The sequence below is a fragment of the Myotis daubentonii genome, chromosome 5, assembly GCF_963259705.1.
Source record: "Myotis daubentonii chromosome 5, mMyoDau2.1, whole genome shotgun sequence".
Classification (NCBI taxonomy): domain Eukaryota; kingdom Metazoa; phylum Chordata; class Mammalia; order Chiroptera; family Vespertilionidae; genus Myotis; species Myotis daubentonii.
In genome coordinates, this window is record NC_081844.1 from 72,577,092 (window position 1) to 72,604,404 (window position 27,313).

General features: G+C 40.9%; 1 protein-coding gene across 2 annotated transcripts in view; it reads right to left on the minus strand.

The window, feature by feature from the left end:
* Positions 1-821: 821 nt before the first annotated feature.
* Positions 822-27,313, minus strand: part of ADAD1 (adenosine deaminase domain containing 1) — a 29,413-nt gene continuing 2,921 nt past the window's right edge. The window contains exons 3-11 of one of the 2 annotated variants that reach the window (XM_059695326.1): positions 27,007-27,174; positions 21,726-21,794; positions 17,192-17,317; positions 13,524-13,647; positions 11,349-11,519; positions 10,198-10,427; positions 5,129-5,366; positions 2,994-3,126; positions 822-935 (exon numbers count right to left, since the gene is read on the minus strand). In XM_059695326.1, the coding sequence (XP_059551309.1) occupies positions 822-935; positions 2,994-3,126; positions 5,129-5,366; positions 10,198-10,427; positions 11,349-11,519; positions 13,524-13,647; positions 17,192-17,317; positions 21,726-21,794; positions 27,007-27,174 (1,373 nt within the window). The remainder of the gene's footprint in view (positions 936-2,993; positions 3,127-5,128; positions 5,367-10,197; positions 10,428-11,348; positions 11,520-13,523; positions 13,648-17,191; positions 17,318-21,725; positions 21,795-27,006; positions 27,175-27,313) is intronic. The other variant, XM_059695327.1, reaches the window with a different exon arrangement.

The window sequence follows — 27,313 nt, forward strand, 5'->3', positions numbered from 1 at the left end:
TTATCAGATTAACTCATTTATCAAATTATTCCCTAACATGTTTAACATTTTTCTGCATTTACATGTGCAGTTTGACATAAGAAATGGTTTTAGTTACTGCTTTTTACTATCACATAGTATGGTGATTGCAAATATTAGTCACTCAAATGTCTGTTGAATTAACCAACAAATGAGTAAAAATTATTATTTGTATTCTTGGATTTTAATTATTAATTTAAAAAAATTAAGTGAGCCTGGCTGGTGTTGCTCGGTGGTTGAGCGTCAACTTATAAACCAAGAGGTCAGGGTTCAATTCCAGGTCTGGGTACATGCCCGGGTTGCAGGCTTGATCCTCAGCGTGGGAAGTGCAGGAGGCAGCCAATCAATGATACTCTCTCATATTTATGTTTCTATCTCTCTCTCCCCCTCCCTTCCTCTCTCTGAAATCAATAATAAAAAATATATTTAAAAAAAATTAAGTGAGGTGCCAGGACACAATGTTGACTATCTTTTGCTGTATGAATAGCTTTAAAACAAAAACTTAAAAGAAAGAATTTTCTCTTGAACTGCAAAAAGGGTAATGGCTTTATTTTTATGTTTGTAAAAATAAATACAAAATGGCTACAATAATGAATAAGGTAATTATTTTTCTAAAAATTAAAACTTCAAAACCCTAATGCTTCAATGTACTTTGACATGAATATTTACAAATTTTTATTTATCTCTAGACACTGCTATTGTAAGATTCTGATTTTGAAAGCTGAACCAATATATTTTTAATTTACTAGTCAAAACACACCAAAAAAAGAAAAGATTTTTAATGTGACAATGGATTGCCTAATTCACATACTAAATTGCTCTATACAGGGAGATTTCACAATCCAGGCGCCATAGCCATGCTGCTGTAAGTAGGATTTCAACAAAGTTTTAGCTTCTTGATAGGATCCAGACAAACACTATAGGAAGAAAAAAAATTGAATTATAGAACATAGGCAGAATTTGGCTTATGAAAAATAAGTATCCCTAATTTTGTCTTTTCAATTTGACATTTTAAAAATTAAAATATTTAATTACTGCCCAGTCAGTGTGGCTCAGTGGTTGAACATCGACCCAAATGACTTTTAAAGCTAAGTTTTAAATTTAATCTAAAATAATTTTTAAAAAAATTTTATTTGTGGATTGTGCTTTTGGCTGTCATATCTAAGAAAATTTTCCCTAACCTAAGAATATAAATATTTTCTCATGTTTTCCTTGGAAGTTTCATAGTTTTAGCTTTTTTAGATCTATGATCAATTTTGAGGCTCTTTTTTTTTTGCATGACTAGTATAAACCTAAATTAATTTTTTTTTTATTTTACTCATGGATATTCCGTTGTTCCAGTACCATTTGTCGAAAAACTATTCTTTTTCCCATTAAATTACCTTAGCATCTTTGTACAAAATCAACTGACTATAAGTATGTGGGTTTACTCTATTTCATTGATCTATCTGTCTCTATCATTATATCAATACATTGTCTTGATTACTGTGCCTTTATGATAGATTTTGTAATGAGTCTACCAATTTTATTCTTTTTAAAAACTGTTTTAGTTCTTCTATATCCTTTGGATTTACACATCAATTTAAGAACCAGCTTGCCAATTTCTACACAAAAGTTTGCTGCATTTTTTAAGGAGTTCGCATTGAATGCATAGATTAATTTGGATAGAACTGACATCCCAACAATAATGAGTTTTCCAATCCATGAAATGGTATATCTCTCCATTCATTTAGGTCACTAATCATCCGAGAGATGCAAACCAAAACAACAATGAGGTACCACTTCACACATGTCAGAATGGCTATCATCAACAAATCAACAAACTACAAGTGCTGGAGAGGCTGCAGAGAAAAAGAAACCCTCCTTCACTGCTGGTGGGGATGCAGACTGGTGCAGCCACTGTGGAAAACAGTATGGAGTTTCCTCAAAAAATTAAAAATGGAACTACAATTTGACCCAGTAATACCACTTTTAGGAATATATCCCAAGAAACCAGAAACACCAATCAGAAAGGATATATGCACCCCTATGTTCATAGCAGCACAATTTACAATACCCAAGATCTGGAAACAGCCTAAATGCCAAGCGCAGATGAGTGAATAGGAAACTGTGGTACATCTACACAATGGAATACTATGCTGCTGTAAAAAAAAAAAAAAAAGAACTCTTACTATCCACAACGGCATGGATGGACATGGAGAGTATTATGTTAAGTGAAATAAGCCATTAGGAGAAAGATAAATATCACATGATCTCACTCATTTGTGGGATATAATGAACAACATAAACTGATGAACAAAAATAGATCCTGAGACATAGAAGCATCAAACAGATAGTCAAACCTCAGAGGGTAGGCAAAGGAGGAAGGGGGTAGGAGATCAACCAAAGGACTTGTATGCATGCATATAAGCATAACCCATGGACACAGACAGTAGGGTTGTGAGGAGGTGGGAGCGGCCAGGGAGAGGTCAGTGGGAGAAAAAGGAGACATAGTAATACTTGAAACAATAAAGAAAAAAAAAAAAGAAAGAAGAAGGTTATCTACACCACTTACTTACTCAGGCCCAAATCACCTGCTGAAATTAAAGCTATTTCACAAAATTAAGACAGAAAAATTAATTTGTCTATCATAATGTGTTAATTTAGAATAATTAACTTCTCTAGTTAGCACAGTTAATATCATGTACAGAAGAAGCTTTGTTCTCATTTTGTTTCTCTGGGCATGACAGCAGGTTTGAGCAATGTCAAAGTACACATTATACGAAGCACATACCCCATGGCTACTTTAAGCGACAATACTTATTTACATTTCCAGTTCCTGGCATGTTTATTTAAAAATTAAGTTTACCACTACATGGCACTATCCTATATTCAGGAACTATTCAACCAATTTTTGCTACATATCATAAAGTTACTACCTTATTTTTGTCTTAAATTATATTCCTATGATCAATTGCATTCCTTTAAGGACTTACCTTAGCTGCATGATATGTACTAGCTTCAAGTACATCCTCTTTCTTAGCTTCACCAGCAAGCAGGTTAAATCGACTTAGCATTGCAGCCTTACACAGCCGACTTGCCATGGACACACCACTTTTAAATGGAGAACTGTGAAAGAAATGAAGCAGTCACTAATCATTATTCAACAATTTATGCAGGGCAACTGTAGGGATTAAAATCAACATAGAATAGACAGGTATTTACCTCAATTTGTGTGCAATACATATAGTGAAATTTTTTACATAAAATATTTTTAACATAATTACTGTCTGAAGTTCATTTCTTTAAAGAAATTACATTTTAAGTTATTATAGTGTCAAATTAAAATTAAAGTAGAAGATGGATACTTGGTAAATTTTTATTGCTTAAAGTAAAATTAACCTATGGTGATTCAAATTAAAATAGTGGTTCTACTAAGAACTGTCCAGAAGGGGGCACAGAAATATTTTCTGAGATAAAAATGTCCTGCATTTTGACCAGGGTGATGGTTACACAAGTATGTATATATGTCAAAATTCATGAAACTGTCAGTGCATTTCACTGTATGTCAACTTTGACTCACTAAAAAAGTAAAATATATACACCAACCTCCTGATTCTCCATGTATATGGGCATGTATGCACATGTAGATATATTTTTTCTATGTTTTTATATATCATGAACGTTTTTGCTATTGAAACTCCTTCCCTTCATTATATCTTCTCATTACTTGGCTCTTGTGACAGATTATAAAAATTGTCCAAATCCTTCGTTTCTCCATCTCCATGCTTTTAACAATATCATTTTTCAGACTGACCCTTCAAAAAGTGGTGTTTGATTTCCCCTCCCCTTGAATCTGGGCTAGCTTTGTGACTTATTTTGGCAAACAGAATAGATCATGTGTCAGTTCTGAGCTGGTGCCTCAGGAAGCTTTGAGTTCTCATTCTCTCGGGATTCCTTCCTCTACCATGTGAACCAGCTGGGACTGGTCTCCTAGAGTCTGAGAGAACACAAGGACCAAGTGGACCTTCAGTTAACCTAGAGCTGACCCTACATGCTTGGAGAAGCCCAACCAAATCAACTCAGTTGACCTAAGGACTTGTGAGCAGTAATAAGTGGTTGTTTTTAAGCCAGTAAGTGTTGAGGTAGTTTAAATGCAACAACAGTTAACATACACTCATGTGTTTGAAAACTACTGACCTCTCTATATGAATTTTCCACCATGATTTTCGTTCTGGTAGTTTTCAGGTGATTCTCTTGGGCTTTTCAGGTATAAAATGATACCATATGTAAAGATAGTAATTTTACCTCCTCCTTTCAAGTATTTTATATCTCATTTTTTTCTCTTATCCAAATGCATTGTTTACTGTTAAATAACAGTAAACAATCATTTTTGTCTAGATGTTAGTGAAAATGCCTCTGAAATTTCAATTATGATGATACTTTTGGATTAATAAAGATACATTTGATCCTTAACAAAAATATCTATTCCTGCTTTATTGAGTATCGTTATCTAGAATAGTTGTAGAACTATATTATATGCCTCCTTAGAATTTATAGAGATGTGATATTTTCCCCTAGATCAATTAATCTGACAAAATACATTAAATAAGAGTTTCTAACATGGTGCTATTTTTATTATTACTACCCACACATTCCTAGAAAAAATACCAATTGATACTGTTATATAAAATACATTATTGTTTTAATGTATTGCTTGATTCTGCTTCCTAATATTTTATTTAAGCAATTTTGCTTGGATATAAAAGTGAACTTGGTTTGTAACTTTTGGAAGGAGGAGCAGAAATCTTCTATCATATTTAAGTATCAATGATACATTTGACTAAAAAAGCATTTGGATGGTTTCCATCTTTTTAGATAATATTGGAAATTTCTGCTTTCTAAAGGTTTATAAAATTCCTCTGAACCATCTCAGAATGGTGCTTTCTTTGAGGAAGAGTTAGGGCACCTTCTTGATAACTTTCACATAAAAATAATCTATTTAGGTTTTCCCCTCTTTTGTACCAGTTTTAGAAATATTTTTTCTAGAAATGTATGCATTTCAAACTTGTATTAAAATGTATTCTTTTGCAAAAGTAATGTGGTTTTTGAGGAAATGAATTATGCTAACCTTTCAGTGATCTTCCCACTTTGGCCATCCACAATCTCCAGTGAAATGTCCCCTTGTGCCCAGTTCAGACTCAAGGACCTATAGTCCATGTCCGTTTGAAGCAGAAATGCAGAGGGCACTAAGCTAATGTGAGGTCGGTTAACCAAGTAAAACATGGGAAGTTTTGAAGTGAGCGCATCGTCAACACGTTGTTTGATAGCAATTTCTAAGCCTCTAGTATCACTGCAATTCCCATCACCTAGAAGGCAAAAACAGAACAAATACTATCAACATCAGAGATTACACACACCAAAAAAACACACAGAAAAATGACTGGAAAGAGTCTAACGTCCATTTCCTTATCCTTCATCCTGCAACCTTCCCTCTCTCACTTCTACTCTTTGGCAGCTAATTCTGTAGCTGGGCAAGGTAAGGACAGTCAGAATCTCCATTCAAAAAAGAACTTTCTATGAAAAGTAACAAATTCAAATTCCAGTGAATGAGAGCACAGAGTCAGAGTTGACCCAGAAGGAAACTGTTACTTTTTACAGGTTTTGCCAAACAGAATTAGCTCCTTCGGTCTTGCTTTCTCAGACTCCAGCATGAAATCAGTACTTACTGCAGCAGGCAAACATGGCTGAGAAAAAGCTGGTGAAAGGGCAGTATTTTTCCACATCTAAAGGCCACAAATTACAAGTGCTCCAGTACCACAATGTTCTGGTTTCACAACACATTTTTTAAAGACTGTTTCTGTTTAAAATTGTGGGCAATACCAAAAACTTAAGAGTTCTCAGTTAAAATAACTGTTGAAGAGAACTCAAAAAGATACAATGTTATCCTATCTAATAAAAGAGAAAAATGGTAATTGGCGTACGACGATACTCTTTTCATTGGCTACTCAGGGCTATATGCAAATTAACTGCCAACTAAGATTGGCAGTTAACTGCCAACAAGATGGCGGTTAATTTGCATATGTAGGCACAATGCAGGGAGGCGAAAGGGAAAGCAGGAAGAAGCCCCCTGCCACTGACAGTGATCGGAAACCCAGGGGGGAGCTAAGAGCTGGGGGGCAGGGCAAAGGCGGCCCTGGGGCCGCCTTTGCCCTGCCCCCCAGCCATGATCGGAGAATCAGGTGCCTTTGCCGCCCTGGCCAGTGATAGCAGGAAGTAGGGGTGGAGCCAGCAATGGGAGCTGGGCACAGTCGAAGCTGGCAGTCCCAGGAGCTAGGGGTCCCTTGCCTGGGCCTAAAGCGAAGCCCATGATCGCGGGGCCGCTGCCACTGCGGGTCCCTGCTGCCCGGGCCGGACGCCTAGGCCAGAGGTGTTAGGCCTGAGCAGGGGCGGAGCCTGCAACCGCGGGGAGCTGGGGGTCCCCTGCCCAGGCCTGACACCTCTGCCGGAGGCCTCAGGCCTGGTCAAGGGGCCGATCCGGTGATTGGTGATCAGAGGGTGATGAGGGTCAACTCCTCTGGCCGAGGCATCAGGCCTGGGCGGGGGGCGGAGCCGGGGATTGGGGGGATATGATGGTCCCCTTGCCCAGGCCTGAAGCCTGGGTCAGAGGCGTCAGGCTTGGGCGGGGGGTGGAGCAAGCGATCAGAGGGAGATGGGGGTCCCCTGCCCAGGCATGATTCCTGGGCCAGAGGCCTCAGGCCTGGACAGGGGCCAGAGCCAGTGATCAGGGGGAGATGGGGGTCCTCTGTCCAAGCCTGACACCTCTGGCGGAGGCGTCAGGCCTGGGCAAGGGGCCGATCAGGCGATCGGAGGGTGATGGGGGTCTATGCCTGAGGGCTCCCAGTATGTGAGAGGGGGCAGACTGGGCTGAGGAACACTCCCCCCCAACACACACACACACACACACACACACACACACACACACACCCAGTGCACGAATTTCGTGCACCGGGCCCCTAGTTAGTATAATAAAAGGGCTGCATCAAACTTAATATAGAAGTTAGGGAACAGTCATTCCTATTTAAAAATCAGTAATTCTACAGCAGATCTTTTTTGTCTTAGAGCGTTAGAGGTTGTTACAACAAGATAATCTTTATATCAGCAGTTCTCAACCTGTGGGTCACGACCCCTTTGGCGGTCGAATGACCCTTTCACAGGGGTCGCCTAAGACCATCCTGCATATCAGATACTTACATTACGATTCATAACTGTAGCAACATTACAGTTATGAAGTAGCAACAAAAATAATTTTATGGTTGGGTCACAGCATGAGGAACTATATTTAAAGGGCCAGAAGGTTGAGAATCACTGCTTTATATAATACCACTAGATATATTTCACAAATAAAGTTTTGTGTCCACATCATTAGAGATGTTGAGTTAGACCCTGGACTCACATTCATTATGACTATTTGAGAAATATAAATGAGTTAAAAAGAACACGAGTTATTTCTGACACCTTTTTTCTAAGCACTCCTTTGAATGTTCCAAATCAAGAGATACTGATGCCCTGGCTGGTTTGGCTCAGTGGATAGAGGGTCAGCCTGAGGACTGAAGGGTCCTGGGTTTGCTTCTGGTCAAGGGCACATGCCCGAGTTGTGGGCTTGAACCTCCATAGGAGGCGTGCAGGAGGTAGCCGATTAATGATTTTCTCTCATCATTGATGTTTCTATCTCTCTCCCCCTCTCCCTTTCTCTCTGAAATCAATAAAAATATTTTTTAAAAAATTAAAAATAAATAAAAGATACTGAAAAATGAAGGCTAGTTAAAGATATACTTGGACACAGAAAAAAGCTGGGAAGACATAACATTTGTGGAATAGTCACTGTGTCAATAGTGACTAGAAAACAAAAATTCAAAAGAAAATATTACATATTATTACATACTGTCCTGCAGACTAAATGTGTCACCACAAAATTCATAGGCTGAAACCTAAGTCCCAATGTGATAGTATTTGGAAGTAGAACCTTAGCAAGGTGATTAGATCACAAGTATTCCAATAATCAAATCAGTGCTTTGGAATATTAGAAAGCAAAAAACAATCAGAAGAACAAAAAGAAAAATATATAAAGATTTGAGTAAGGAGCCTCTGGGACAACTTCAAGCATACTAACATTCACATCACGGGGATACCAGAAGGAGAATAAAGAGAGCAAGATATTGAAAACCTATTTGAAAAAACAATGACAGAAAACTTCCCCTACCAGGTGAAAGAAATAGACTTACAAGTTCAGGAAGCACAGAGAGTCCCAAAAAAGGAGGAACCCAAAGAAGCTCACACCAAGACACATCATAATGAAAATGCCAAGGGTTAAAGGCAAAAAGAGAATCATAAAAGCAGCAAGAAAAGCAGTTAGTAACCTACAAGGGAGTACCCATACAACTGTCAGCTGATTTCTCAACAGAAACTTCGCAGACCAGAAGAGAGTGGCAAGAAACATTCAAAGTTATGAATAGCAAGGATCTACAACCAAGATTACTCTATCCAGCAAAGCTATCATTTAGAATTGAAGGTCAAATGAAGAGCTTCTTAGATAAGAAAAAAGTTAAAGGAGTTCATCACCACCAAACCAATATTACATGAAATGTTGAATGGCAAAAATATCCTACATACATATTCAACTGAAGAAACATTCCCTACAAGAGAAGTTCCTAAAGAAAAGGGTATAAAATATGCAGAACTATAAAAAAAAATTAACAGAAATAGCACCAATTAAAAACAAAGATATTACCAAGGTGGCTATCTAAAGCTTACACATCTAATTGTTACCAAAGTTTAACAGTAAGCAAAAAATAGCCAAATAATGACAGTATTTAACCTAAATCGTGGAAACAAGACTCTATGAAAACTATAGAAATGAGCTCCAAAATTGTTTGTCAGTGAAATAATGTCTGGAAAACCATTCAAATATAAATACAGCATTCTGTAATATCCCCCACCAAAGAAAAATTGTGTTCTACTTACTTCCTTTGCAGAGGATCAAGATCATAACCAAATATACAAAAAAAGCAAAAGGGTAGGAAAGAACTAAAATGGGCACCTAATGAATTTCTTATTTCAGGGATAACTAAATGTAAGCTATTAGATTTGAGAAGTTCAAGGAAACAGCTTCCAAAAGAAAGGGGAAGATTGAGTATTGTGCAAACTAAAGTAAAAGTTCAACACAGAATACATCTAACTGGCTAACTTAAAATCTACACTAATAAAAGAGAAAAATGGTAATTGGCGTACGACGATACCCTTTTCATTGGCTAATTAGGGCTATATGCAAATTAACTGCCAACTAAGATTGGCAGTTAACTGCCAACAAGATGGCGGTTAATTTGCATATGTAGGCACAATGCAGGGAGGCGAAAGGGAAAGCAGGAAGAAGCCCCCTGCCACTGACAGTGATCGGAAACCCAGGGGGAGCTAAGAGCTGGGGGGCAGGGCAAAGGCGGCCCTGGGGCCACCTTTGCCCTGCCCCCGAGCCATGATCGGAGAATCAGGTGCCTTTTCCACCCTGGCCAGTGATAGTAGGAAGTAGGGGTGGAGCCAGCAATGGGAGCTGGGCACAGTCGAAGCTGGCAGTCCCAGGAGCTAGGGGTCCCTTGCCTGGGCCTAAAGCGAAGCCCACGATCGCGGGGCCGCTGCAGCTGTGGGTCCCCGCTGCCTGGGCCGGACGCCTCAGCCAGAGGCATCCTGCAGAGGCAGGGGTGGAGCCCACGCGATCGCGGCCCCCCCCACCCCCCCGCTGCCACTGCAGGTCCCTGCTGCCCGGGCCAGACGCCTAGGCCAGAGGCGTCAGGCCTGGGCAAGGGGCCGATCCTGTGATTGGAGGGTGATGGGGGTCAACGCCTGAGGGCTCCCAGTATGTGAGAGGGGGCAGGCTGGGCTGAGGGACACTCCCCCCCACACACACACCCAGTGCATGAATTTCGTGCACCGGGCCCCTAGTATTAAATATTAGCCTCTGATAAGGTGACAAAAGTCACTTGTGTGACTCCAAGTTACCATGAAATGAAAAGCTTAACAAAACAGTGGATCTGGTTTTCCCCCCCCCCCTTAAATACAACATTCACATATGGACAACCTGATTTTATACTGATAAATACAGTGTATTTCCTTGTAAAAGCACCAGGAGGTACTGAGTCCACTCACCAACAACTATGCCGCTGATATAAACTGGCTGTATGAAGTGACTCAGCAGTGCCCCCTGTACACCAAGCACTTCCCATTTCATCAGTTTGTCACTTGAGGACATACTGCTTACTCTATTGGCAACATCTGCAGGACAGTAGACAGTCAGATAAATTTTGCCTTCAACAGCAACATGGAGACTCAGTTCTTCATTGGCTTCAAATGCAGATATTGAATGTGGATTAAGACGCCTGAAGAAAGAAAATTTCTTCCTTTAAAAAAACAAAGCTGACAAAATAAAAGTTACATGTACCTAAGAATTGTCCTTAAACATGTTTAACTGGCCAGTGTACATTTATTCCAATAACAGATGCAAACCAAAAGCAAGGTAGGAATGGCGTGACCTGGTTCCAAACAGAAAATAGCCACATTTAGATATTCCAACAAAGATAAATTTCATATTATTGCCATTCTTTGTATCTTAAAATCAAAGGAAAACCTAATATTTTTGTCCTTACCATAGTTTCTGAGTTATTTTTTTCTGTATGAAATTTTTCTAAAACTACAAAATAAAGGAATTAAAAAAAGAAAACTATTTTTATTCAATCTCCAATACAATGTTAAAAAAATAAAATCTAAAATTATTTTTCTTTAAGTTTCTCTCCAGGAACACTCATTGCCCTTCTTTTCAAAGATGTTAGTAAAAGAATTTTTCAGATGGTCAACTTCAAGAGAATTTTACTTTCTTTGTGTTTCTCTGTATTGTTTAATTTTCATGCTAGGGCTACCAATTCATCAAGGTAATGAAGTTTTGGCCATACACTCACCAGAAAAACAAAATGCATTCATTAACTCCTGTATTAGTATGTGAAGAGTGCATAAATCCATAGTTTTCTAAAGTTTATGAATTCTTCCAACTAGAAAGGAGAAGATTTTCAATAGCACAGAAAAGCAGGTGCTGAAGTACATCTGTATTTAATTAGTAGTAATAGATCAGATTGAGTGGAAGGGAGGGAGACAGAATTTGTGGCCTCTTGTAGTCTACAAATAACACATCAAGGCTGGAGGGAAATATGTAAGATACAAGTTTACTTGTGCTACTGCTGAAGGGATTCAGAATACTTGACATGGCCATCCCAATTGCTTTTAAAAACAACTTCTGTAATACTTACAACTGTGACTTAATCTGGGCTGACCCTTTAGGCAATTGGTTCATATAGAGGTAAACATTGATATTCTGTTTGACAGTGAGTAAATTCGAAGCTGGTTCTGTACAAAAAATTGATTTTTCCATCATAGCAGGATTTTTGCTGTAGAAGAGTAAAAGTTGTCTATAAAAGTACCTAAAAAAAATGAGTTATAACTTTATCAAGTTGTACAATTTAAAAGTAATTATCTTAATGAGCATCATATTCCTACGTGTCATGAGCACATAGGAATATGTTGACATGTATGTTAACATTTTTTAAATTGATAATAACTCCTAAAATAATCTTAACCTTATTTAATGAAGAATCAGTCCCTTGAGAAGTCCTCAACTGGAGCCCAGTCTGCCCCATGACCTGCCTTAAAGCAAAATTCTTCCTTGACTACCACTCTACTCTCACATTTGAGTCCTCAGCTATCATATCCTGCAAAAGACCCATTTTCCTATCAATTCCTCCTTCCTTTCTCAGATTTTGAAGACAAAAACACAAAAGCATAGTTGTGTTTTTACAACTAATTAATACAATGAAGACCACAGTTGTATTAAGAAGTGAAGCAGATCTCCTAAAAGATACTACTAATCAAATCAGGGGCAAACACTATTCTGCTTATTAAAAATGATTTTAATCCTATTATGTAAATGATAGAAAAATTATGTAAATGATAGTAAAATTAAGCATCAGTACATAACAATGCCAACCATGGAAAGAAATGAATCCAGAAGAGGCATCTTTAAAGAGGTCAAATAATACGAATAGCACTAAGGGGATGGGAGGACAATGTGCTGCATTGCTTTAATGGAGTCCCCCCAAACTTTCCTTTTAAGATTATAGGATTCCTTCCTTATAATCAGAGATACATACTTAAGTGTTTCAGATAAAGTCATATAGTTAAATTTGTTTAAAAAAATAAAAAGAAAAGAAAAAGAAAATGCTCCACTCCTAGCAGGTCTGGCTAAGTGGATAGAATGTCAGCCCTCGGACTAAAGGGTCCTGGGTTCAATTCCGATCAAGGGCAGGTACTTTGGTTGTAGGCTCAATCCCTGCCCCTGGTTGGGGCTCTTTCAGGAGGCAACCAATCCATGTGACTCTCTCACATTGATGTTTCTCTCTCTATCTCCCTTGCCCTTCCATTCTCTCTAAAAATCAATGGAAAAATATTCTCTGGTGAGGATTAACAACAAAAAACACTCTAGCACAGCCGTGGGCAAACTATGGCCCGCGGGCCGGATCCGGCCCGTTTGAAATGAATAAAACTAAAAAAAAGACCGTACCCTTTTATGTAATGATGTTTACTTTGAATTTATATTAGTTCACACAAACACTCCATCCATGCTTTTGTTCCGGCCCTCCGGTCCAGTTTAAGAACCCATTGTGGCCCTCGAGTCAAAAAGTTTGCCCACCTCTGCTCTAGCACTTCATTATCCTATTCTCACTTATGAGTATGTGAAAATTTCCATTAAAATGTTATATGTAAAGTAAGTTTAATGGGATAAGCGAACGAAAAGTTGGTGGATACTGTGGGAGTAACATTTACTTTCCACTTCTTCTGTTTCATAAGGGATTTCCAATCATTAACATTCCTGGCTTCTCCCTCCTGCCTGCTATCAATTCCCTTGTAAGGAATGGAGTGACTGACGAGTTCGGAGAAATAAACTAGGCATGATCCTCTCATCCCCTTTCTCTTTCTCTTTGAGATCTGCCTGTCTAAAGATGCCCTTATATACACTCTGTTACATGGTAAATTTGCACAGCCCTCATGAATGGAAACCCATCCATTTCTGGTGCTACTTTAGATAAGTATGACTAATTCAGGGGTGAAATACTGCCAATCCTACTTGGCCTAGATCTAAAGCAATACTCTCCAATTACTTTCATTGGTAATAAAGATGATATTTTTATCCTTTAAAAGGTTGTAGGACTCTTAATACTGGAATCATAAGGTCTTGATAATAAAGCTACATCACAGTTACTATGACAAGGTTTCCAAAAGTGTCATGGAAATAATCAGATCACTGGATAAATAAGAGACTGTCACATCCTTGGTTCAAATATCAGTCAAATTCCATTTGTAAATAAAGACATATTCACATGGATTGAGAGCATTAGTATTTGACAGCATTTACTGTGTCTGTTACCTACCTAAGGAGAGACCGTCTTGCCGTAACAACAGCATGCGTGTCATGCAACACTCTTCCATCCGGCTTAATGCACTGGCTGTAGTTATACTCACCTGTGCCGAGAGCCACGACTTCGTACCGTCCAGCTAGAGGGGAGCAGGTACAGCAGCAGGTTATTCTGACCTCCCTCTTCCCTAGGTTCAAAATATAGCTTACCATTTTAAAATTAGTAAAAAATGAAAAAATAATTCTACAATTTCAAATATAAGTTTGAGTCTTCTAATAAGCAAAAATTTAACAATACTTCAATTAAAACAGCATATTTTATATTATGATTTTCATCTCAATTTTTACCAAGAGCACCAGAATCACCAGATATTCTTGGTTTTCCAATATGCATCTATACTTCATCTAGATTTATTGAGCTTGCTAAGAGACTTCATTTGCCCTTCTATTACCATATTAAGCAGACTGTAGATAGTGCCTCTAACATTTTTTTAATCTACTCAAACTCTCTACAAACCAATTTCTAGTTTATTTCTTTGCTCTACTGAAATGTTTTTTGTTTTTTTTGTGTGTGTGTTTTTTTAAGAAACAAGCACCTATGTTCTTTCCAGTAGTTTTGTTCCATTTACTTTTGCTGCATCCTGTTTGAGATTCTCTTGACAATATGCTCAGAAAAGACACTGGTTCTTTTTTCCTTTCACACCTAACCATAGGGTCTTTCTATATAGCCTGATCACTAGTTCATTGCTCTTTTTCTCTAAATATTCTCCTCTGAGTATCCTGCTCATTCTATCTTTTACTTCAGTGTTGATGCTTTCAGAAAATCTTTCCTCTTAGTCTTTCAAACAAAGTTCAGTTTCCCATTTGCAACTACCTAAAGGACTTCCATTAAATTAAAAAAAAAATTGTTGCGGTCCTAACCAGTACTAACAAGTACTGAAGTTAGGTGCTGGGAATAAATAGCTCAGCCAGACACCCTCATGAAACTTCTAATAGGAGACAGAAAAAAATACTAAACAAACCACAAATTGTGACAATGGCCTTGGAGGAAACAAGCATGGGACTGATGTAAAGAATAAGCGGGAAATATCATCTCTTGCAGGCCAGCTGCAGAATCCCTCTCTCTGAAAAGGAAATGTAAATTTCAGGATGAGGAATAAGCAGCATGGGGGTGAGGTAAAGAGTTATTTAGGCAAGAAGTAGCTCATGTAGACCCTGGGCTGAGAGAGACAGTATGCCTGCTTTGGTAGAGGGTAGTGAAGGGCATGGCATATAATGTTAGAGAAAAAAAAAGCATCAAAAACCATGTTAAGGAGTTTGTGAGTTTCACTAAAAAGCTATGGCAAATCTACTTAAGGCAGCAAACACCACAATGGGTCACAGCCTCTGTGTGGGGATTTCACATGTAGGGTCCAAGAAACTAAATTAAGGGAGGTCTGTTACAGTAATCTAGGTAAAAGATAACTTGAGTCTCAAATGATGAGGGTTAAATGGGAAAGAATTATCAGATCTGAGGTATAGTTTGGGGATATAATCAAAAGGACTTAGAGATCAATTTTAGGGTGTTAGGAAAGGGGATAAAGAATGGATGACTTTGATTTTTAGTCTGGCTCAGCAACTGGGCGAATGCCATTTACTAAGATGGAGAATGTTAGAGGAGGGGTAGGAGTGGATAGTGCAGCTGCTCCATGCAGTAAGGGGTGGGAGGTGGTATAAAGGGAAGTTATAGGATGGTGATGTAACTTCTGACTTATAAAGGGCAATGGTGTGGCCAAGAATTCAGCTTTTTTTCTCAGCTCTGTAATTCGACCCGAAATGTTTCATGCAGATACTAAAGCTTGAGGATGCAGAAAAAAGAAGGGATACCTTAAAATGGCATTCATCAAGATGGGAGGAGAATGGAAACAGAATTTAAGGGGAGGGATTAGTCTTTAGGAGAAGAGATCCCTCCTCCACTCCAACAGTAGAGAAAAGGTGGATACAAGAGGAGTAAAGTACACAGATATGATGGCAGAGGACAGAATAAAGTCTGGATTTGATAGTTTCTTACAGACCCAATTAAAAACCATGAGGCAAGGCCAGTAGGTGACAGTAAGAATGGAAGAGAGGTTGTGGGATATTTGAGAACACAGGAAAAGTATGAAATTGCCATCACAGGGAATGTGAGACCAAGTCCGCTGCAGATGGGCTGGCTGGGAAGTGAGAAACACCCATTTGAGGTTTCTAATAATATATTCAAGTATGTATTGATTGTGTGAGTTATTCTAAAGCCAGATTACTCTTCTCTCCCACTCTCTTCGTCCCACAACTTCACATCAGCTTCCCTGTGTATATGAAAACACCGTTCTCCCATGAAAACTTCAAATAATTTTTTAAAGTATTTTTTTCTTCATGTTCATGTCTATCTCAACTCTAATGTAGGTACACCATCACAACCATCTTAGCTGTGATTTCCTAATTCAGATTTGATCCTTGTAATGTTTTTTAAGAATTGTGTTGACTATTATTACTTAAATATCAATTATCTTAATCATCACAAATGTAATTTATAAAAATTTTACTAAATACTAAGTACTAGGCTAATACTTTATTTACATGATCATATCTTACCCTAACAACTCAGTGAAGTAGAAGTTATGATTTCTATTTTTAAGAAATGAGAAGAAATTGAAGCAGAGAGATATTAAGTATATAACTTGCCCAAAGTCACTGAAGTAGCAGAGCTGAGTTTGACACTAATGTTCCCAACAACTGGGATACATTTATCAATCCCTGTTCAAAAATATTTCTCCCAGTTTACTTTCAACCTCATTAAATCCAACTTTTAAGCCACTCCATAATCTTGTACCATCTTACCAACTTAACTATTTTGTATCATGCCTCATTCATATTCTTCTGCACTTGCAACAAACTTCCCTGTCACTGTCCCATGCATAGTGTTTCACTGCTGTTCTCTTCCCTCCTGTCTGTGTGTGTGTCAGTCTCTCTATCTCTAAAGATGTCTTCCTTTCTTCTATTTATCCAAACCTATTAACCCTTAAAGATCCAGCTTAAGTCTCCCCTGTTCCCAAATATTTTAACCCAATCAGTTCTTTCCTATCTATGAATTCTCATGCATTTTTGGATTATAGAAAACAGTTTTTAACTTTTATCATCTTGGACTTAATAGAAACCAAATCTCAAATTGTTTTATATCACCTATCTTATTCAGAATATAGAATTCAAATGCTTTTAATTAATGATCAATTTATAGCATTAAATAAAAGATAAAATGTAGTTGGAAACACACATGATATCCACAAGAAAAACCAGAGGATTCATGGTTTTTCATATTTTAATCTTTTCTGACTTGATAATGAAAAATGTATGTTGGTTTCTACAGAGCCCTTCTCAATGTTTGTTATAATGGGAGTTATATTTCAGGTTATTAAATTGTGGAGTTATCATTCAAAATGTTAGGCATTTAACCATTCTGTAGTTGTCTTTTGGTTACTGGTCAGTATACTTTATGTCTACCTTTAAGAACCTTTGTGTTTAATAACCCACACCTACTAGAAAAGGCCACTTCAAATCAATAAACACCATTGTCAATAGGAGCAAAGATAATTAAAATATTACAACAGTATAGTTCAGATCATTAATAGTTTTTCTACACACCAACACATCCCAAATATTTGGACTTACCTCTTTCGATTACAAAGGCAGCCAATGAATTGCTACATTTCACATATTCTGAATGACTAGAAATTAGTTGATTAAATGTTTCTTTAACAATATGAGAAATCTTTGCATATTGCATGTGTCTCCTTTCTAGAAAAACAAATCAAAGGCAGTATGAATTTAAACATCGTGCTTTCTCCGAGAGACTTCTATTATCCTATTATAATCTCACTAGAGGCCCGGTGCACAAAAATTTGTACACTCAGCCCGGCCTGTGCCCTCTCGCACTCTAGGACCCCTCGGGGGATGACCACCTGCTGGCTTAGGCCCGCTCCCGAGGGATTGGGCCTAAGCTGGCAGTGAGACATCCCTCTGGCAGCCCGGGAGCCCTCAAGGGATGTCCACTTGCCAGCGGGGAGCAGGCCTAAGCTGCAGTCGGACATCCTTAGCGCTGCTGAGGAGGCGGGAGAGGGTCCCACCACCACCACCGTGCTGGCAGCCATCAGCCTGGCTTGTGGCTGAGCAGAGCTCCCCATGGGAGCGCACTGACCACCAGGGCGGCAGCTCCTGCATTGAGCGTCTGGCCCCTGGTGGTCAGTGTGTGTCATAGTGACCAGTCATTCCCAGTCATTCTGCTGTTAGGGTCAATTTGCATATTACCCTTTTATTATATAGGATAGAGGCCTGGTGCATGGGTGGGGGCCAGCTGGTTTTCCCTGAAGGGTGTCCCGGATCAGGTCCCCACTGGAGTGTCTGGACAGCCTGGGTGAGGGGTTGAGGGCTGTTTTCAGGCTGGCCAAACCCCCTTCAGGGTTGGGGGTCCTGCTGGGGTGCCTGGCCAGCCTGGGTGAGGGGCTGATGGCTGTTTGCAGGCTGGCCAAGCCCCCCAGCAGGGACCCTCACCCCATGAGGGTGTGGCCATCCTGGGTGAGGGGCTGATGGCAGTTTGCAGGCTGGCCATGGCGCCCAGCCACCCTAAGTTCCCAGTGGAGGCTGGCTGGAAGCAGGTATCTGGGATTTATTTATCTTCTATAATTGAAACTTTGTTGCCTTGAGCGGAGCACACAGCTACTGACGGGAAGCTTGGCTTCCTCTATCGCCGGGCAACCAAGCCTCCTGCTTACTCCAGCTCCATGGCTTCCAGCCGCCATCTTGGTTGGGTTAATTTGCATATAGTCGCTCTGATTGGCTGGTGGGCGTGGCTTGGGCATAGCAAAGGTACGGTCAATTAGCATCTTTGTGTTTTATTAGTGTAGACAATTGAAGAAGTTAACTTATAAATATATGTAAGAACGTTTATGTCATGATTGTGGGTTCAATCCCTTGTTGGGGCGAGTGTGAAAGGCAACTGATAGATGTTTTATTCTCACATTGATATTCCTCTCTCTCCCGCTCTCTCCAAAATAATCAATAAAAGCATGCCCTAGGGGAAAATTAGAATAAATGTGTGTGTGTGTGTGTGTTTGTGTGTGTGTATACACTTATTATGTAGGCACACATAATGAAAAGTGTGATGTTTGCATTCTCAGCTAATATTCTGCAAAGTGGATACAACTCATTTCAGTTAGGTCATTTACTTGTTTTTGTTTATATTTTTAAAACTTGAATTTTTTGTTGTTGGCAATATTGTTAATGTTCCATTCTGGGCAAAAACAGGTAAAGTCACATTATCAAAAAGTGAAAGAATAGTCAGATAGTTAATTACAAAATAAAATTCTGGGGGGGTGGGGAGGAGGATGGACTCCTGGATATGTTCTCTTATCTAATCACAGAATATACATGTGGAGAAGCAAATTATTACTCTAGTTGCATGCTAGCATATAGTTCACTCAAATTGGTCAAAATCATCAATGTGTGGTGTGTAATCTGGTTTGGGTCCTTATGTAGTAAAAAATATGAATGAGGAGGACTTGGCAACTTGGCTCTGCTTGCCACCAAGAGAGACAAGCGAAGCAGTATTCAATTTAGTGGCATTTTAAAATTTAACGATTTTTTTTTAACTGAAATAGCAATACAAGAGATATACATTCAGAAGAGAGTATAAGATTAGGAAACCCAGAAATGTGTTTGAGACTTGGCTAATGGGTATTTGATGGTCTAGAGTTGGCAGAAGTATATAGAAGAAAATAATCATTCCTTCTCCAAATGCAACCACTATTACCAGGTTGTTATGAATATTCTGAAAAACAATCTGTAAGTATAAATAAATTTCAAAAATAAAACACTACTTTTTATATTTTCTTGGTTCTGAACATCACTCAAGGGTATACATTAGTGCTACACACCTCATTCTCTTATTAGTTCTATAGAATGAATGTACTCTGCTATATTTAATCACATCCTAAACAGTAAACAATTATTTTGTGTTATCATATAGAATAGAAAAATATACTTCAATTAGAACTGACAGAACAAGAATTATGTTTGCCAAGAGCTGTTTTGCTACACATTAAAACATTTTATAAGATAAGGAATATTTGTGAGTTAGCAATACAGATACACCTTTTGATCTTACTCAGTGTTAAAGAACTAATGAGTATCTATCAATAATAAAAGCATAATATGCTAATTAGACCGGACAGCTGAACAACCTTCTAGACATCCTTCCAGACGTTCTTCTGAACGTCCTTCCAGATGACCTTCCAGACGAAGCGGGGCTGTGAGGGCCGAGCCCCTAGCACGAATTCCATGCATCAGGCCTCTAGTTGTTAACATATTCAGATCTTAGTAAATGTGTGTCTTACTAGGGTGCATGTGAAGGAATAAGGAGTAAAGTCAATGCTCCTTATTCCCTCTAAATGTGTGCTGGCTACTGCGGGAATAAAATGTTCTCACAAATTACTGGAAATAAAGGGTGACAATAAAATAACAGACGATGCTAATTAAAATATCTGATTCTAAATTGTTAATTTCAAGTAATCTCTACTACGTGAGTAAGCTGAACCCGTCATCAAAGCCAAAATATCACTATTTTTTATGAAGATATGGTACAGTTAGAAATATGGCCAAGTAAACAGGCTATGAAATAGTGATAACCTCTATAACTGGCCCAAAAGGAGCTGTTCACATTTTTGTAGGTGAGAATCTTTTTCTTCAAAAGTGGTATCATCCATTCCTGTGTTTAAACATATGCTTGAAGGATGGTGTTTGTTCTCCTTTTTCTGACACCAACTCGTAGAAAACCTGACTCTACTCCTGTGTTTCCTTACACATACTGTTAACCACATACTCTTTCTTCCTCACAGATTGATCTGTTTCTCAAGGTCCTAGTAATCGTGTTTTATGCCAACCATTGAACTGGAATTCTGTCACACTATTCATTAAAAATGTCCACAGAGGCTGAAAAGAAAGACCAGAGCTCCTTGCCATGTTAAAAGGTCACTGCTGTTGGATGGGGCCCTTCACTGCCCTTCTGCTCATTGATTCTCAGGACAATTAGGCCTAGTCCTTGCGAATGTGCCTCTCTTCTCTGGCCTGACCTTCCACTCCATACAAGCAGGCAAATGTGCAAAGCCTCTCTGTTTTACAAAAATAATAGAAAACTAAGCATTCAGGATAAAACTGTTCTCAAATCCTAATCTCCAGATATAGAAAAGAGACTATTTTTCATTTTAATTCTACAAATACTCTAACTTTAAAATCTGAAGTGTTACTACTATGTAAGCAATGTAGAAATTAAGAATACTTTCCTGCTGTGCAGGGGATTTATAACCTAATGGGAACTGTATACAGTAACCACCACACAATGTTGAACATGAAAAAGTTACTATCTAGTGAGCATCTACCATATGCCAGGCCCAGATCTAAATACTTTACACTCCTGTCTTTTTGTTTTAAAATACATTTTATTGACTTTTTTACAGAGAGGAAGGGAGAGGGATAGAGAGTTAGAAACATCGATCAGCTGCCTCCTGCACAGCCCCCACTGGGGATGTGCCCGCAAGCAAGGTACATGTCCTTGACTGAAATCAAACCTGGGACCATTCAGTCCGCAGGCCGATGCTCTCTACACTGAGCCAAACTGATTAGGGCTACACTCCTCTTAATAACCCTATGACGTAATTACTATTATGACCATTTTACAGGTGGAGAAATTAGATGCATAGAAAAGTAACCATTCCTAGGTCACACAAAGAGTAACTGCAACTGCAATTGTAGTGTGTTTGTTTTTTTTTTTGGGGGGGGGGGCCTTGAGTGACAAGTAATTACCATTAAAAAAATGTGAATAAACTATTTGACATGAATCTCCCAACCATCAAGCACCAAAAAGCCAATGGTTTTCATTAATGATAAGCCCACCAAGGCAAAGAATTCTCAAAAAAGCAGTTACATGAAACTATCTCCTCCTAGGAAAAAGGCATTTCTTCCATCTTTCTTCTCCATTCCCCATTTCTCTAACTTTCAGCAGCATATCAAATTTTCCTCTTTGTGGAAGTATGCCAGGTTTTAATGATAAAATACTGATGTATATTTTCATATTTATGCATATTTTAATTATATGTTATCATTTTTAATTGCATTACTCTGCTAAAAAGGAATACCATAAAGGACTTCCTACCATAATGCACCTTTGAAATGTATGCTGGTTCAGGTGAAGCAGCAGGTTCTGCAGGGATAGGAGGAGGACCTGTAAGTAAACAAACATATAAGGAAACATAAAAGTCATTGCTCCACAGAGCAGGTACCTTACTATTCTGTAAAACAACAGCAATTCAAGAATGATTACTTTCTTCTCTATACTTCTGCCAACTCTAGCCCAAATACCCATTAGCCAAGTCTCAAACACAGTTCTGGGTTTCCTAATCTTATGCTACTACTAGTGGCCCGGTGCACGAAATTCGTGCACATTAAAAGAGAATTAATTAGAGGAGATATTTTAATATTGCTATTTGCCCTTTCTCTATAATAAAAGTGTCAGAGATGAAAGAAAATTAGTAAAATGTATATGAAAATCTCTCTCGTCAGAGTCTGGGGCACGCTGCGGGACCTAGAGTCAAGTCCTTGCCCAGCAACCACACATGCTTCTAAAATGCAGGAGACCCAGACCCAGCCAGCCCCACCCCCATTGGGTGAGACCCAGACCCAGCCGGCCCCACTCTTGTCTAGCCCCTTCGGGCAGGGGGGGCCACAGCCTCAGGTCCTCCAGCCTGGCACCGGGTGAGGGGTGCAGTCTCAGGTGCCCCGTCAAGCCCTGCCGGGTGGGGGGCACAGCCTGAGGTCCCCATCAAGCCCCGCCAGGTGGGAGGTGCAGCCTAAGGTCCCCAGCCAGCCTCTGGGGCAGGGGGACACAGCCTGAGGTCCCCGTCAAGCCCTGCCAGGTGAGGTGCGTGGCCTGAGGTCACCCATCCAGCCCTGCCGGGGTGTGTGTGGCTTGAGGTCCACTGTCAAGCCCCACAGGGAAGGGGTCGTGGCCTGAGGTCCCTCGCCCAGGCCAGGCCCATGCAGCCTCAGGTCCTTGCTGTTCGGTCATGACATTACAGTGTCCTGGCTAATTGGCATATTCCTCTATTATTATACTAGGGGCCCGGTGCACGAAATTTGTGCACTGGGTGTGTGGGGGGGGGGGGAAGTGTCCCTCAGCCCAGCCTGCCCCCTCTCACATACTGGGAGCCCTCAGGCGTTGACCCCCATCACCCTCCCATCGCAGGATCGGCCCCTTTCCCAGGCCTGACGCCTCTGGCCTAGGCGTCCAGCCCGGGCAGAAGGGACCCGCAGCTGCAGCAGCCCCACGATCGTGGGCTTCGCTTTAGGCCCAGGCAAGGGACCCCTAGCTCCTGGGACTGCCAGCTTCGACTGTGCCCAGCTCCCATTGCTGGCTCCACCCCTACTTCCTGCTATCACTGGCCAGGGCGGAAAAGGCACCTGATTCTCCGATCATGGCTGGGGGGCAGGGCAAAGGCAGCCCCAGGGCCGCCTTTGCCCTGCCCCCCAGCTCTTAGCTCCCCCCTGGGTTTCTGATCACTGTCAGAGGCAGGGGGCTTCTTCCTGCTTTCCCTTTCGCCTCCCTGCATTGTGCCTACATATGCAAATTAACCGCCATCTTGTTGGCAGTTAACTGCCAATCTTAGTTGGCAGTTAATTTGCATATAGCCCTGATTAGCCAATGAAAAGGGTAGCTCGTACGCCAATTACCATTTTTCTCTTTTATTAGTGTTGATAGGACTAGAGGCCCGGTGCACAGATTCATGCACTGGTCGGGGGGGGGGGCATGGCTTGAGGGAATCGACCTGCTGTGGGAGTGCACTGGCCACCAGGGGACACCTCCTGTGCTGAGCATCTGCCCCCTGGTGGTCAGCGTGCATCATAGCGACTGGTCAACTGGTCGTTCTGATGTTCAGTCACTGGGCTTTTATATATATACTAGAGGCCCGGTGCACAAAAATTTGTGCACTCGGGGGGGCTAGGGGGGTCCCTCAGCCCGGCCTGTGCCCTCTTGCAGTCTGGGACCCCTCGGGAGATAACGACTTGCTGGCTTAGGCCTGCTCCCGGGTGGCAGAGGGCAGGCCCAATCCCTAGGTGCAGCCCCTGGTCGGGCTCAGAGCAGGGCCGATTGGGGAGTTGGGGCGCCGCCCCGTCATGCACAGAGCAGGGCAATCGGGAGGTTGTGATGCCACTCTCAGTCACGCTCAGGGTAGGGCCGATTGGGGGGTGGGGGCACCGTCCCCTATCACACTCAAGGCAGGGTCGATGGGGAGGTTGTGGCGCCACTCCCTGTCACGCACAGAGCGGGGCCAATCAGGGGGTTGGGGCGCTGCCCCCTGTCACGCACAGAGCAGGGCCCATCAGGGGGTTGTGGCGCCACCCTCTATCACCCACAGAGCAGGGCCCATCAGGGGGGTTGGGGCGCCGCCCTCTATCACCCACAGAGCACGGCTGATCAGGGGGTTGGGGCGCCGCCCTCTATCACCCACAGAGCACGGCTGATCAGGGGGTTGGGGCGCCGCCACTCTCACACTCAGGGCAGGGCCGATGGGGAGGTTATGGCTCTACCCCGTCACACACAGAGCAGGGCCCATGGGGGGGGGGGTGTTGGGGCACCGCACCCTGTCACACACAGAGGCACAGGGCGATCAGGGGGTTGGGGAGCTCCCCCCTATCAGGCACAGAGCAGGGGTGAGCAGGGGGTTGGGGCACCTTCCCCTGTCACGAACAGAGCAGGGTGGATAGGGAGGTTGTGGCCCCGCCCCGTCACACACAGAGCCGCAGGGCGATCAGGGGGTTTGGGCGCTGCCCCGTCACACTGATCCCAGTGCCGGGAGGCCTCACAGCTCCGCTGATCCCGGTGCTGGGAGGCATACTATACTTTTACTATATAGGGTAGAGGCCTGGTGCATGGGTGGGGGCCGGCTGGTGTGCCCTGAAGGGTGTCCTGGATCAGGGTGGGGGTCCCCACTGGGGTGCCTGGCCAGCCTGGGTGAGGGGATGATGGCTGTTTGCAGCTGGTCACACACCCTTCAGGGTGGGGGTCCCCACTGGGGTGCCTGGCCAGTCTGGGTGAGGGGCTGAGGGCTGTTTTCAGGCTGGGGGTGACTGAAGCTCCCAACTGCTCCTTTTTTTCTTTTTTTAATTTTTCTATTCTGGGCCAGCTTTATCTTTGAGGCTTGGCTCCAACTCTTAGGCCTCTGCTGCTGAAAGTAGGTTTCTGGCCTTTGCTTACAATGTTGCGATCCTGCTGGCTGAAGCCCGGCAGACTAAAGCAGGTTTCTGGGGTTTTGTTTAGCTTCTATATTTGTTACATAGTTGCTTAGAGTTGCAGCTCAGAGGCCTGCAGTGGCAGGCGGGAACGTTGGAGTCCTCCGTCACTGAAGTAAGCAAGCCTCATGTTAGTTTCAAGCTGCCTGGCTGCCGGCCACCATCTTGGCTGGCAGTTAATTTGCATATTTCCCTGATTAGCCAATGGGAAGGGTAGTGGTCGTACGCCAATTCCCATGTTTCTCTTTTATTAGATAGGAGGATATAGATAGATTATATAGGATAGAGCTTGCTTTGTAAATATGTGACATTCTGAAAAGAGGTTATGTAGTGAGCGGCTATAGAATCAAGCCTTGGATTGACCTGTGGCAGGGCCACAAACAAGTCCCAGTTTGGAGGGCAGAGCCCTCTTAGCATAATTAAGTTTAACCTTATAGCCCTCCCTAGTTCCTTCCTAGGTAGCTAATGGACTGTGGGAGGTGCAGTAAGTGTGCCAAAATAAGGTGAAACTCACAAGAACATTGTAACTATGTTGACCACTTCCTTGTTTTTCTCTGACTATAAAATAAAGCCTCAGCTTGCAGGCTGGATCTTTCTGTGTCCTCATCCAGGCATGGGAGATCCGCTGAGCCCCAGCTGTATTCTCTTTTGTCTTCTTTAATCCTTCACCACCCCTCCTCAGGTTCACCCTTGGCTGTGCTGACACAGCACAGGTTAAAATGAAACCCTATTTTAGATGCTTAAGAACAATTTTCTATTTACAGTTATACTATGTAAAACATTTAAAATTAATATTCTGTTAAAAATTTAATAAGTAAATGGACATGGACAACAGGGAGATGAGAGCATGAGCAGGGGGGGAAGATGGGGGTTTAATGGGGGGGACAAGGACACATTTGTTAATACCTTAACTAATAAAGAATTTAAAAAAAAATTTAATAAGTAAAAATTATAATATTTTTGCTCAATCCCATCACTTCCCCTAACTTCTCCCCCACAGCTGTCAGCCTTTATCTATGAATTTGTCTCTATTTTGCTAATTAGTTCATTTTGTTCATTAGATTCCATGTATGAGTAAAATCATATGGTACTTGTCTTTCTCTGACTGGCTTATTTCACTTAGTTGTGTTTTTTTTTTCAAACTATAAGAGAAAGTTTATTTAGAAATGGAAACAAGTTACAGAAGCAAAAGAAGGGTGCTTGGAGTTTAGGAGAGAGAAGGGTAAATGTAATGTGGAGGTAGGTGGAGAGAAGGGCCTGGAAAGGTGCAGGCGTACTCCCCAAAGGAAGAGCACCTCACTTAGTATTTTAATGCTATTTTACTAGTGTTTTCTAGGGGAATACTACCTTCAAAGTTTTCAAAGTTTTTAGTCCCATTTTTTGCAATAGCTTTGCAATTTGGTTCGAAAGTTAGAAAATCCAGGAAAAACAAGAAAACATGACATTAAACCAAAGGGTAAACCAAAATGTAACCTAACATGAAACATGACAAAAATTGCTTACTATGCTAACATATATAACACATTAACATATTCCTCAAATTGATATTTAATAAGAACTACCATTTGATCATATACTATTCACATGCACTGCTTAAAGGCTTTGCATGGTAGCCACAGGAGGTAGGTACTATCATTGTCCCCACTTTTCAAATGATGAAAACTTAGGCTTAGAGTGCAAATAACTTGTCTGTCCAGGGTCAATATTCCAACCTGAGCAATCTAATTCTGGAGTTTACACTCTTGCTATGCTACCTTAGGCCATTATTTTCTCAAGTAATTCTAGTATTACTGAATTTAACACAGGCAAACTTCACAAAAATTGCATTAAAAACCTCTAAGTATTAAATGCACAGTGTTAAATATAAGAATCCAATATTTGCAAAGAAAAATAAGTTTTGGGAATCAAACCCACTGACAATCTGACAAGTTATCAGACAGTTGAGCAACATGTTTTTCTCTTAAGGGACTGAAATATACACTATGGTTAAATACATCAGCAATTAGACAGCAATGGAAGAAAATTATTCAAATCCTGCTACAAAGACTGCAGTTGCGAAGTAACTCTCCATTAATATAAAATCTTTCAGGTTATTCCTTCTAAAAATAATAAATTTTACAAATACTTTATAATCAAGAGTAATTTACCTGATGTTTCAAAATTTCTTGGCTCAGGTTCATCCAGCTGTAGAAGTTCATCAAGAGCTAATTTTGCTGCGTTGGATCTAGATTCCTTTTTATTTTGTCCCAGTCCAGTCTTGTACTGGATACCATCCACCACAGCACAAAAAGCAAAATATGGTCCCAAAACGTTACCTTGAAAAAGAACTCAGAATAAATGCTGCAAAAGATGTCTGTTACACAGGAAAACATCCAACTACAAAATTGTGGAAAACTAGCTACCTCAGCCTATCAGTTTTTCTGTAGGACCAATAGAGATGAAAGGAAAGCTGGG